At 43.2% G+C, this 13,117-nt stretch overlaps 2 protein-coding genes across 5 annotated transcripts in view; both read left to right on the top strand.

Annotated features, from left to right (window-relative positions):
• Positions 1-13,117, top strand: part of LOC126213370 (zinc finger protein ZFP2-like) — a 224,982-nt gene that overhangs the window by 206,823 nt on the left and 5,042 nt on the right. The window lies entirely within an intron of this gene.
• LOC126213373 (zinc finger protein OZF-like) overlaps positions 1-13,117 on the top strand; it is a 190,951-nt gene that overhangs the window by 40,065 nt on the left and 137,769 nt on the right. For all 4 annotated transcript variants that reach the window (XR_007541153.1, XM_049941079.1, XM_049941078.1 and 1 more), the window contains exon 5: positions 7,297-7,334. Coding sequence is in view for 3 of the 4 variants with exons in the window: in XM_049941079.1 (XP_049797036.1) it covers positions 7,297-7,334 (38 nt within the window). In the remaining variant the exon portion in view is untranslated. The remainder of the gene's footprint in view (positions 1-7,296; positions 7,335-13,117) is intronic.

A 13,117-nucleotide genomic window follows, 5' to 3' on the forward strand; every position in this document is an offset into this window, starting at 1 on the left:
CTTCCACAAACCCCGACAAAATGACATACTGCAAGATCAGTCAAATTTCAAGATCAGCAGCTGAATGTGAGACGTGTATGCCCCTTATGGCTGATACCTCAATAAGGCAGCTTATTGTTACGAAGTGCTCTTTCATGCAGGTGACAGTGTGGTGATGCTCCATCCTGTTGAAAAATGATTTTTTTTTTTCCTCTGGATAGTTTCCTTTGCATCTATCTCGAAACCTTTTGTTATTTCTATTTATGTGTACATTTCATGTGTTGCAATGTTTTTTGCTGTACTAATCATATTCCTAATTAATATCATGGAAGTCTTGCTTCATTAAATTACATAATTTGAATAACAAATCATGACCGCCACCAAGAAATGGTTTCTGTTTACAATTCACAATTCATTACATTTATCTTTGTTATTACGCATTTTCAGTGCAGTTGTTATTTTTTAAAAAACAATTGACTGATTTAGTTACCTTAATTCAACTTGCTGTCAGAGATGACTCAGTCTTTACTGTTAATATGAAATAGTTTGTTTAATCCGACACGTTTCTCATTAGGTGTCATCTCTGGGTTTGATTACTGAATTTTTGGATTAACCATGATGTTAAAGGTCTTCTGCTAGGCTCCAGTAACAGACTTGTTTTACTGCTATTGTAGTTGTCCACATTCTGATTGCTTCTTCATATGTATTCATTGTATACTGGCTCTTCATAATTCGGCACCTGAATTTATCTGCAGTTGTATTAACCCCTCCCCTCCTATGAAATGTATGAAAGCACATTCATTCATTTGAAGAGGACACCATCCTCATGTTGACCTTGTTGTTTATTTCCTATTTATGATAATATATGAATATTTGTCATTTATATGCCTATAAAATAACAGCACTTCATGTAATAATTCCTATCGCTTTCATGTCATGCTGTACTCATTAGTTTCCTCTGTGGATGAAACTGATGTGACATTTAACGAATTTGATGTTCCATGCAGTGAGCTATCTCAAGAGAATGGCATAATATTCAATGCTGCAGTTGTGAAAAAATACATTAAATAGCAGTTCAGATAGAAATGTTTTCAGTTCATTTCTTTACCAGTTTCATCAATAAAAATCGGACGATTTTTTTTTACGTTTTTCTTTGGTACTTCGCCTTACTGTATGTGCATGGCACGTTAAAGATGTTTCAGGCTTTAAATTTTGAAGTATCAAGTAGGAAATTTGATTTCAAATGAATCAATGTTTTTATAGGTATTTACACAGCTGAAACTCAAGTGCTGAAATGAAGTGTTAATTTTACTTATAATTTTCTTCGGTAACTGGTACAGTTATGTAGTCTCTCTTCGATAATACTGCCCCCAGGGGCTCAGCATTCATTTGCTGAGTACAGGCTTGGCGACCCCGGGGTCCTGAGCTGGGGACTGGTCAGTGCCGCCAGTCTCCTGTCACCGTAACCCCCGGACATGCTTCAGCGACCACCGTATGGCGCGGCGGTGGAATGTTGTGTGCTGCGGGGAATGGTAATCTTGGCTTGACTGCCTGGATTGCGAGGAAGGCCAACCTCTATAAAAACCCCTCAATCTTCCGGTGTGCTCCGCGCCTATGAGATGCATGGCTGTTGAGGTGGAACAGTCGCAAGCGGGCAACCTCTGGGGCACCTGCCGCACCCCAGTTGTATAAGGCTTACTCAGGCACGCGGGGCTCTGTCTGAGTGGACCTTTAGTTCCCTAGCTGCTTGTGGGACCGCAATGGACCCTTCGACCTCTACATTTCCCGCTACCAGTGGCTTGGGTGGGCCACTGGTAGGAAAACACACCCCATCGAAGAAGCGACTTCGTGCTGCGAGTCCTCCAGCGCCTAGTGTTGATCGAGATTTATCAGATTGTCGTAACAGAGCACATGCTGATAATCAGAATGTGTTTTTGATTATTAAACGCCGGAGGGTAGCTTTGAGAGGGTTTCTCCATTTTACATCCACAAGGGTCTTGAGGGAATTGCAGGAACACTTCAATCTGTGAAGCGACTGCGCAATGGGACTCTGTTAGTTGAGACATCTAGTTCCCGTCAAGTTGCTTCTCTTCGGAAAGCAACCTGTCTCGGTGAGTACGCTATCGAGACCGAGCTCCACTCCACTCTGAAATACAGTAAGGGTGTTGTGACATATAGGGACTTGGTGGATATCCCCACAGACGAGTTAAAATTTGAATGGGCTGATGAAGGTATTGTTGACGTGCAGCATATTATGAAATGAGTCGATGGGGACCTAGTCAAATCCGACTCGTTTATTCTCATGTTCAGTTGCCCACGACTCCCAGAGCATGTTAAAGCGGGGTTCTTACGTTTGCCAGTAAGGCCATATTTCTCCAACCCAATGTGCTGTTTTACATGTCAGCGCTTTGGGCATACTACGTTGGGGTGCAATGCGATAGCCACTTGTGGTAAATGCGGTCAGCCTGCCCATGAAGGAGCTGATTGTTCATCGCCTGTGAAGTGCGTGAATTGCTCTGGGAGTCACCCTGTCTGGAGCCGGGTCTGCCCCATCTATCTCAACGAACGGAAGATACAGGAGATTAAAACATCTAAGCGCATCCCCTATGGTGAGGCCAAGAAGCTCTTTAAGGCCATGCAACCTCCTGTGTTTACTACATCTTTCGCTTCCGCTCTGAAAAAACCGGTACAACTGGCCACTGTTGCTACGCAAACGGAGGTTGCTAGTGATAGCACTAATACCTGCGTTTGCCAGTGCACTTGTGCTGCTGTGGTTGTTTTGCAACCTGCAGCTCTCCCCGCAACGTCGGACAAGGCTGTGGTTTCTGACATTGGGGTACTTCCTCCCTCTCCCCATATGGGGCCTTCTGCCCAGGCGAGTAATGCTCCACCTGTTGACAAGGCTCTGCATTCTAAGCCCCCCCAAGACAAAGACGCCGAAGCTGAAGGTTTTGCCACCTGAGGAGACTAGTCAGGGTCGGTTCGATGACGAGGCCATCACAGTGACATCTCCCGTGTGTTGTCATTGGAGCTGATGGACATTGACGTCGACCGGGGGCGATCTTCTCGCCCCAGGAATAAATCTCCGGCCAGTACGGGCTCTCCTCCAAAGCACAGAGGCAGGGTGAGAGTTCAGCCCCCCTGATCACTGGCTCCCATATTACAGTGGAACCTGAATGGGTTCAGGACGCATGTGGCCAAATTACAACTCCTTGTACAAGAGTGCCCTTTGTGATTATGTCTCCAAGAGACACATTTTCAGGCCACTGATGCTCCTTCTTTACGGGGCTATACCGTCTATCAGAAAGATGATCTGACGGGGGCAAGGGCAAAGGGTGGTGTTGCGGTTTTTGTCCGTGACATGCACCCCTCATCTGAGCTCCCCCTCGTTACAGACTTGCAAGCAGTTGCAGTTGTGACCTTCTTGTGGGGTGGAGGCTCACAGTATGTTCACTTTACTTACCACCTCAGGATGCGATAGACTCTGAGGCTCTCGCAGACCTTATTAGCCAACTCCCCCACCCATTTCTTCTTCTGGGGGACTTCAATGCTCATAATGTCTTATGGGGCTCTTCGACTACTTGCCCCAGGGGTCGCATTCTGGAAAGCCTCATGATGTCTGAAGAACAGTGCATCCTCAACTCTGGTGCTCCCACTCATTTCTGTACTGCTTCTGGGTCGTCATCAGCTATTGACCTTTCCTTTCGATCTCCAGCACTCGTGGATTCTGCTCTGTGGGAGGTTGCTGCTGACCTCCTTTCTAGTGACCACTTCCGCCTTTGGATTCGCCTCCTGGATGAGGCTATGGCATTACCAGAGGTGGCACCTCTGCCGAGCTGACTGGACACTTTTCAGCCAACTGGCTGTTTTGGAACACCGTGCCAGCGTCCACGAATGGGTAGACCATGTTACAGCTGTGATCTCCCATGCTGCTGAATTGTCAATCCCACAGTCATCCGGTCATCCCAAGAGGTGTCCTGTCCCTTGGTGGACCACTGAGTGCTGCTCAGCCATCCGAGCCCACCGTGCAGCTCTGCGCCGCTTAAAGTACCGTCCCTCAGCTGACAATCTTGTGGCCTTTCGGGTGGCAAGGGCCAAAGCGCGGCGCGTGATTAAAGAGAGCAAACGATGGTCATAGCAATCGTTCTTGAACTCCATCTCCCGCTCCACTAATTCTACGAAAGTATGGGAAGCCATCAGGAGGATTTCCAGGAAAGGCAGCCAACTACCTGTCACGGCATTGCTGCATCAGGGAAGTCTACTCACGGCGCCGAGAGACATTGCCCAGACACTGGCCATGCATTTTGCGGCATCTACCGCCACTATTAACTGTGATCCAGATTTCTGCCGCTACCGCACTGCCATCAAGAGGGGTCACTTGGACTTCCGGTCTCCAAATTCTGAGCCCTACAACTGCCCCTTCACAATGTGGGAACTGGATTCGGCGCTGTCTGTGGCTCATGATACTGTGCCTGGTCATGATCAAATCCGGTACAGCATGCTGCAGCACTTGTTACTGCCTTACAAGGAAGTTTTCCTGAATTGTTTTAATATGATATGGTTATCCGGCACGTACCCTGACTCGTGGCGGGAGGCGATTTTGATTCCCCTCCTCAAACCGGGGAAGGATCGAACGCATCCCAGTAGTTATCGGAGTATTGCTTTGACGAGCTGTGTCGGGAAGACGTTGGAACGCATGGTCAACCGTTGCCTGGTTTGGCTGCTCGAGACCAGGCAGCTCCTTAGCCCCTCTCAGTGTGGCTTTCGGAGATGTCGTTCAACTATAGATAACTTGACCTTGCTTGAGGCAGCCATCCAGCAGGCCTTTCTGCGTAACCAGCATTGTCTCGGTGTCTTCTTTGACATTCATAAGGCGTATGACACTACTTGGCGCCGCCATATCCTCAATCAACTCCATGAGTGGGGCTTTCGTGGCCGTCTCCCCATCTTCATTCGGTCCTTTCTTTCCCACCGCCTCTTTTGATATAGGGTTGGTAATGTGCTGTCTGATTCTTATGTGCAGGAAAATGGTGTTCCTCAGGGAAGCGTTTTAAGTGTCACCCTCTTTGCCGTCGCCATTAACAGTATCACGTCCACTATCCGGAGTCCTGCCCAATGCTCCTTGTTTGTGGACGATTTTGCTGTTTTCTGTTCTTCCTCCAGTCTTGTCACTGCCAGTCGGCAGTTGCAGCTTACGATACAGTGATTAGAGGCATGGACTGCGAAGACGGGTTTTACCTTTTCTGCAGACAAATGTGTGTGTTTTCATTTTAATCGTTCTTGACGTCTTTTTACCTCCCCTGAATTGCGTCTGAGGGACACCGTTCTTCATTTTAGCGACACTGTGCGGTTCCTGGGCCTCACTTTTGATTCCAAGTTGTCGTGGTTGCCTCACCTTAAAGACCTCAAGGTGCGGGCCCTGAAGGCACTGAATATTTTGAAGTGAAGTGTCTGAGCCATCGGTCCTGGGGAGCAGATCGCGCGTGTCTGCTGCAGTTTTATAGGGCTTTCGTCCGATCGCGTCTTCACTATGGTTGCACCATGTATGGGTCAGCAAGGCCTTCGTATCTGAAGATTCTTGACGCAGTACACCATGAGGGTATCAGGCTGGCCACTGGTGCCTTCCGTACCAGTCCCATCCCCAGCCTATGTGCTGAGGCAGCGGAACCACCGCTCACCATCGGGCGGAAACTCCTCATGGTGCGATGGGTGTGTCAATTCCTTGCCTGTCCTACCTCCCCTGCGTACCCTACCGTTGCCCGACCGCCTATGGAACGTCTCTTTTCCAGTCGTCCCAGGGCAACGAGACCATTTGGGATTCGTGCCAAGCATTTGCTTGAGTCCCTTGGTGTGGAGCGCGTGGCCCCCCAACAACAAGGTTTTACTTGCCTGCCTCCCTGGTTCCTCCAGAGGCCCATTGTCCTTTTAGCCTTGTCGGAGTACCGGAGGAGCTGCACTCCTGTGTTTGTTTTTACCTCCTTATTTTATGATATTTTAAACCAGCATCCCGACCATGTACCAGTATTTACGGATGGCTCTAAACAGGGGACTGTGTTGGTTATGCTGTTGTTTTCCCTGATCGAGTCGTCAAGTTACGGCTTCCTGCGGTGTTTACCATCTTCGATGCCGAATTGTTTGCAATCTTGCGGGCATTGGAGCAGATGAGATGTGTTCCCGGTCTTAAGTTCCTCATCTGTTCTGACTCCCTGAGTGCCCTTCAGACCATGCAACACTTGTACCCAGCGGATACGGTCGTCCAGAACATCCATGATGCCCTACTTCACCTGCAACGGCAGGGGAAGGAGGTTTCCTTCTGCTGGGTGCTGGGGCACGTGTGTATTAGGGGCAACGAACTGGCGGATGTGGCTGCCATAGATGCATGTTCCCTCCCTCACGCTGTTGCATGTGCCGTCCCCCTCCATGCTGTTACCTCCCTCCTGCGTTTTCACGTTCTGCGTCAGTGGGAAGAGGAGTGGCTGGCAGTCGGTGAAAATAAGCTGCATCTGGTCAAGGCCACCACGCGGCCATGGCGTACATCCTACATCATGCAGGCGGGATGAGGTTCTCCTCATTCACCTCCGCATCGGGCACAGTCCCTTAACTCATGGTTTTTTACTCCGGCGGAAGGACCCCCCAATCTGCAGTGCTTGTGGTGTCCAGATTACTGTCCGCCACATTTTACTTGACTGTCTTTTATTCTCTGACCAGAGGGCGGTGGTTTCCTTGCCACCGGATTTGCCCTCTATTTTACAAGATGACGTAACGACTGTACTTAAGGTATTACGGTTTTGTGTCCTGTCCAATTTGTTGCCTCGGATTTTAGGGACAGGGTTTTAATGTGCTGCTGGGTGACTGCCTCACCCAGGTTTTAGGTAAGAGGTCTGCCAGTCACGATTACCTCCTTGTTTCCCTTCAGTTTCTGTTCTCTTTTCCTTGTTTCCCTTCCTTTTTAGTGTGTTCCTTCTCCTGTTGTTTTGCCTCTGTATGTGAGGATTTGGAACTGTGTCAGGTCTGTGTCTTTTAACCATTCTCCTTGTTCGCTGTTCGTCTTAGTCCCTTCACTGCATGTGTTCCTGTTTATGCGTTTGGGCGCTGATGACCACGCTGTTTAGCGCCCGTAAACCTCAACACACACACACACACACACACACACACACACACACACACACACACACACACACACACACACACACACTTTGATAATATTATTTCCAAGTATTGTTTGGAACGATCAGATGTTAGTGGGTGGTAACACAATTTTATTTGTATACTGTTTCATCAGTTTTAAATCTCCAGTAATTCTTTGTAATGTTTCAGGTGGCAGCTTCATTAAGAAATGCATCTGATAGTTTAAGGTACGTTTTTATTATTCACTGTAGAATTTTTTTGAGCAGTATAAATTTTTACTTACTCCATGTGAAAGGAAAACAAACAATAACCCTTAGGGACCAAAATACAGAAGTTATTTTTAAAAAGTTCTATGTTTGGAGTCCTATTTCTTCTATATATTAAACATATATAGTATATACAGACTAGAGCAATATTATGCATGTTATCCTAGAAAACACTACTATATCTACTATTCTGTTGTTGCAGAAGATTAAAAAGTAGCTTTGCTATATTACACCATACATCAGTCCCATTTATAACGTTGGTTTGCAATAACAACACAAACAGCAAAAATGAAAACTAAAACCCTTGCATTAAATTCTGTACTGTAACTTGAAAAAATTATACACTTCAATAATTTTCTAATAGTAAAAATCTAGTACGTTGTGCTGTCACAGAGAGGAACAAAAATGCCTGAAAATTGTACTCTTAGATAATTTTCTAATGGCAAACATTCAGCACATTGTGCTGTCACAGAAAGAAACTAAAATGCTTGCTAACATCATAGCCAGCTGTAAGAACTCCTGTAAAACGAATGATCAGGTCAGATGTTGAAGCAAAACTTTCTAAACTGTCAAAGGCATTTAACACTTCATGGTGGGTAGGCAGAATGGTCTTGTCCTCCTCACATTCTTGTGATGTATTTTGCACCTCGGACAGAAATGTTTGTACATCAGGTTCAGTATTTGAAATGTGTTGCAAAATATTCCATTGTCAGGCAAAGTGATATTGTTGTTACCATCTAACTTGCCAACATATTGTCTCGAGGCATTGCTAAAACACTTCTGTAAGTGTTATGAGGAAACTGATGGAACTGATTCCCAGCTTGTATTGCATCCAATGCTATCCAAATTGTTGTTTCCATCTAGTTTTCTGCAATACAGATTGCGCAAGTGGCTTGCGATACAATGTTTTCATAGCAGCAGTAATGCCTTGATTCAAAGGCAGAAGGCAACTCAATGTATTTTAAGTAAAAAGTGAACATTTACATTAGTTAATATTAAAGCAAAAGAAACCATTTATTATTAACTGTCAATCCACGCTTTTCAATAGTGAGAGTAGGTGCAAAGTAAAGCATTAATTACATGTTCTTGAAACATATCAATTTCTCAGATTTACTGATGACCCAAGAATGTTGTTTATCTATGTCATATGAATTGCAGACAAGTACAGCAGTTAAACATTGTTTACTGCTGGCCCCTCCATGCCACATGTCACCTTTTATTTTGTGGGTTTGACTTGGCAGAAGTTGTAAAGAAACCCCAGCTTTGTCTGCATTGCTGGCAGAAGATACGGCAAACTTTTCTCTCACTTGGTCAAATTCATGCAACCGATGGTTGCCCCTTCTTCATCAATTTTATTCATTTCATTGCCAATCACTGAGCATGAAATTAGGCCTTTCCTTTGGAAGTTACACAGGCAACAAGCATAACAACTGAAGTCTGTTTTGAATGTCTAAATTTTCTGCAGTCTCATTTGTTGTTGACTAAATTATAGTTCCACTCAGATACATTGGAAATGCACATATAGCGGAACCACTGTAAAAGTTCTGCATCTTCATACATAACTCTGTGAAGTCACTTTGATTTGCACCTGGAACCCAGTGCAGCAGAATTAAGAACTCTACATTTAAGTCGTGCGGATAATGCAGATTTGCTGAGTCTAAGCTTTCTGCCAATTGTGCTGTTTTTCAATACACCATGGTCTGCTTCCTGCAGAATTTTTAGTTTCACTTGCTGATCTATGCTGTGTGCTTCCTATTGCATGACAACCCTTTTACTGCTTGGAACTCAATGTTACTAATACTGGCACTATTTAAAGAATGTAAAAGCACATCTCAACATGGAATGGCACTTGTTGATGGAATCTAGTTTTTCACACTGTTGGTGTTATAATTTTTTTCCTTGTTGATGGTGATTATTGAGCAATTTTATGCACAAAGGTCAGCTAGAGAAACATTAGGAAAAAACATTGACAGTTCAGGTCTAATGAAAAATGTAATGCTGCAACAGACTAGAAAACAGTTTGCAATTCATGCTGACTGAAATTTTTTAACCAGTAAAACATATAATACCATGTACATCACTGCCCGTACCGATATTTTGCTAGTGTTAATGAAATATTCACCTTAAGTGATTTCATGTTAAGCATGATGTTTGACATGTACATTATTGTTCATTATTATTAAGTAAAAATATTAAAAAGCAGTAGGGTTAGTAACACATTCTATAAAACAGCTGGTTTGTGTGTCTGTTCCTTAAGAAAAAGAGTGTACTTCTTTTATACAAAAAGAACAAAAGTGCAGGTGAAGTTTCAGCAGCTGTGTAGTGCTAACTATTGTAATTGAATGTGACATGGAAGTCATAGAAATTCAATGTGATGGGTACAAGCTAATGTCCTGCCATGTAGAACAAGTAAGACAAAAGGGTGAGTGTTATATTTCCAAAAACTAGTCAAGTTTCAGCCCCTTCAGATTAATGAATGTTGGGGTGAACAGGTCTTTGAATACTGTTTCAGCAATGTGGCTTGGGAAACATAAGTTTGTTGTATTGACAGTTTACAGGCGATCATCATGATCTTAATTTTCATAACGCAACTGTAGGCAGCTTTAGTAAGACCATGAAGACTTAATTGGTGAGTCGTCTTTTGCGACTTGTGAGAAGCTACTAACCAAGGACACCTAGAATCACCAATGTCTGCATTTGGGAAATCTAACACAGTAAAATTCCCCAAAAGAACTTAATGCACACATTGAAAACTTGGCTGATTTGGGAGCAAAACTGATAGTGATCTATCTGGCCATCACAGTAAAATGAATATTGATCAGTTGTGTTCAAATCATAGGAGGAAAGTATTGTCATCACAGAATTAGAGTGAAATTTCAGGGCAAATGTTATCAATAGGTATACAAGGCACACAGTGTGGATGGAGAATTAAACTTTGTGTTAATAATTTTCTCTAAAAAACCATAATACTGAATAGAAGTAAGAGCAAGAGACAAATAACTCCCTGGACTTAATTATCTTTCGCAAGGTAGAGAGAGCTCTACCTACTTCGAAAGACAAGAAACTGTGCATAGTGAAATATTCTGCTATACTGTCTGTAGTTCACTATCAGATCTTCGTTTGTGTTCAGTAAAGGTCTTTGTTCCTGGCACAATATGTTTTCATCCCAAATTGTGGCTATGCTTTTCTGGTGTTGGAACTGTAGTATCCACTTGACCTGTTGTATAGGAAGCCTGGGCTCATGAGGTTGCAAAATCATTTTTAGGAAATAATTTAATTCTGCATTTATTGTGTATATCCATGGTAAACATTTACCATTTTTCACCGAGTAAATGCTCACAGATGAGTGTGGCTGCTATGTCTAGATCTACATCCGTTCCTTGAAAAGCACTGTGAAGTAAAAGATTAATATCTATGGTTAGACCTATTTAATATGCATCACACACCCTTTAGCAATGTTTTGAGGAGAGTCACACAGTTGTTTTGAAAGCATCACCTTTATAGCATGATTGGATTTCTGTGGTATCCTAGCAATGGATTCTCTGGTATCATAGCAATGGACTGACTGCTGTACCTACAACTGAACCAATGTGTTGATTGCATTGGTATCTCCACATATAGCTACACTCAAGAATTTATGAGAGTAGCGATAGGACACTGTGTTTTTCATTTTTGTGAAATACACTATTTTAATCCTAATGTTTGAAGTTAGTTGGCAATGCTTACACCAGTTCAAAATTCTATCTAGATACAAGCTGACACATTCTTTTAATTTGTTCATAATTGACACAGCTGGTAATTATATGTGTCTGTACAATTGTGGATAGTTTTGCCATTTTATCTGTCTTGCCTATGGAACTGAGTCAACAATAACTAAAATGGTAAGCTGCAGTTGATAAATATAATACTAAACTCAAGTTCATCGGGTTAACATCATGTGTAACTGCTCATGTAATGAGCCTTGACATGATGCCGTAAGTCACAAACATCACAAGCTTTGTTGTGGGATTTCACTGTGTCATTTAAAGGACAAGAACTCTATGAGAAATAGCAGAAAGCTGCATATGAATCAGGAACATAAGCATTGCAATTTGCTGTGTCATTCACTTTTGTCATGGGAAGGTTGTTCCAATGAGGCATCTTGGTATATTCAGTGTTGGAACTTCCACTAGCAAAGTCTTCAAGAACACATTTGATGGTGGCTTGGGGGTTGCGGCAACTGATAGGGGTGTTACCTGATGTTCTACACTATCCCAACAGAACAAGATAGAAAATATTTGAAATCTAAAGCTACCACCACACTCATTGGAGAAAAAACATACAGGAAACAATAACTGTCAAAATAATGAGACTAAAGACTTCCAGAGAATCAGCTACATACACCCTATCCCATGAATCACATGTAGACTCAGCCCCTGATGCAAACTTTGATGCTTTTGTGGTGGAACCACCAAATTCCACAGCAAAAACTCTCAAAGTGTCATCTCCCTAATGCCTTGTAGTAATAACACAAAAGCTTACCATTGGTTTAATTACTCCTATACTGCAATGGAACATTCATGGTTTGATAGCACATGTAGAGTAAATGAAACTTTTTATTTGTAGAAGATCACTGTATTTCACGTGAGTCGCTTCATCATAAATGTTCCAGTACTCACATGCTGTCAGGGCACAGTATCTGACTGGCTGACACTGGGGGGGGGGGGGTGGTAAGGACTGGTGGATGGACAACCTGTTATTTGCTGTGTATGAGGCATAAGTGAGCGCTGAGATCAGACACTAGCTGTATAAATTCTTAGGGCAGTTATTCAACAATAACAGTAGATTTTGTTTTGACTTGCCCAGATCCTCTTTGCAAGAAGCAATGCTAATATTGTCCTAAAATATACAAATCATTTCATTTGTAGGAAATATTAATGTCAGTAATACACAGGTGTATTGCCAGCATCTTGTGGTGGGTTGTGAGATAAGCTATGTCTTCAGCACAGTTATTTATTTTCTCACTACTTATCTCTAAGCCTGCTTCATTATAATTTTAACCCACACACATGGGCATGTCAAAAGGTCATTTAGGTGAGTACCACATAGAGCAAACAGAGGATTGTTTCACCATCTAATGATATTCAAAAATTTCTTACATCTTGCCAGACCATGATTATTGCAAGGTAGATTCACCACACTGTTGGAGCACTTGTCCTGTTGTGGAACCAAGTGTCAACTCACAGTATTCACCTCCTGACAAGCTTGGTGATAGTTCCAATACTGTTCATCTACAGTGAATATTTAGCCCAGAACAGCTGTCTACATAATTTCTTTCATCAGCTGGCTCAACAGAAATATGAGTAGCAACAAGGAGGATTTATTATTGTTGTGATAGCCCATAAAACTGCTGTATCAGGCAGGAACAAATCTGAACACCAGAGGGGAGAATAGAAGATAGCTCAGACAATGTGGATGTAATCCCACAAACCTAGATATTACTTTTTATTTTCAAGTTGTGTTACATACCAGCTGAACTAGTAGGAAAACTTCAGCTTTATGTGAGAAAGCAATCTTGCCCCTTCTACTGAACCCAAGGGAAAATGATACATTGCACAACAATTACTGTAATGTCGCCCTCACCAACTGTAAGCCAAATTACAAAAAAAGTTCGATCAGCATGTGGCATACCTGGTCTGTAGAATCCAAGAACCTATGCACTCACATCCAGTGTACATGTGAAGGATATTGCTCCACGCTGAGAA

The sequence above is a fragment of the Schistocerca nitens genome, chromosome 11, assembly GCF_023898315.1.
Source record: "Schistocerca nitens isolate TAMUIC-IGC-003100 chromosome 11, iqSchNite1.1, whole genome shotgun sequence".
In the NCBI taxonomy this organism is placed as follows: domain Eukaryota; kingdom Metazoa; phylum Arthropoda; class Insecta; order Orthoptera; family Acrididae; genus Schistocerca; species Schistocerca nitens.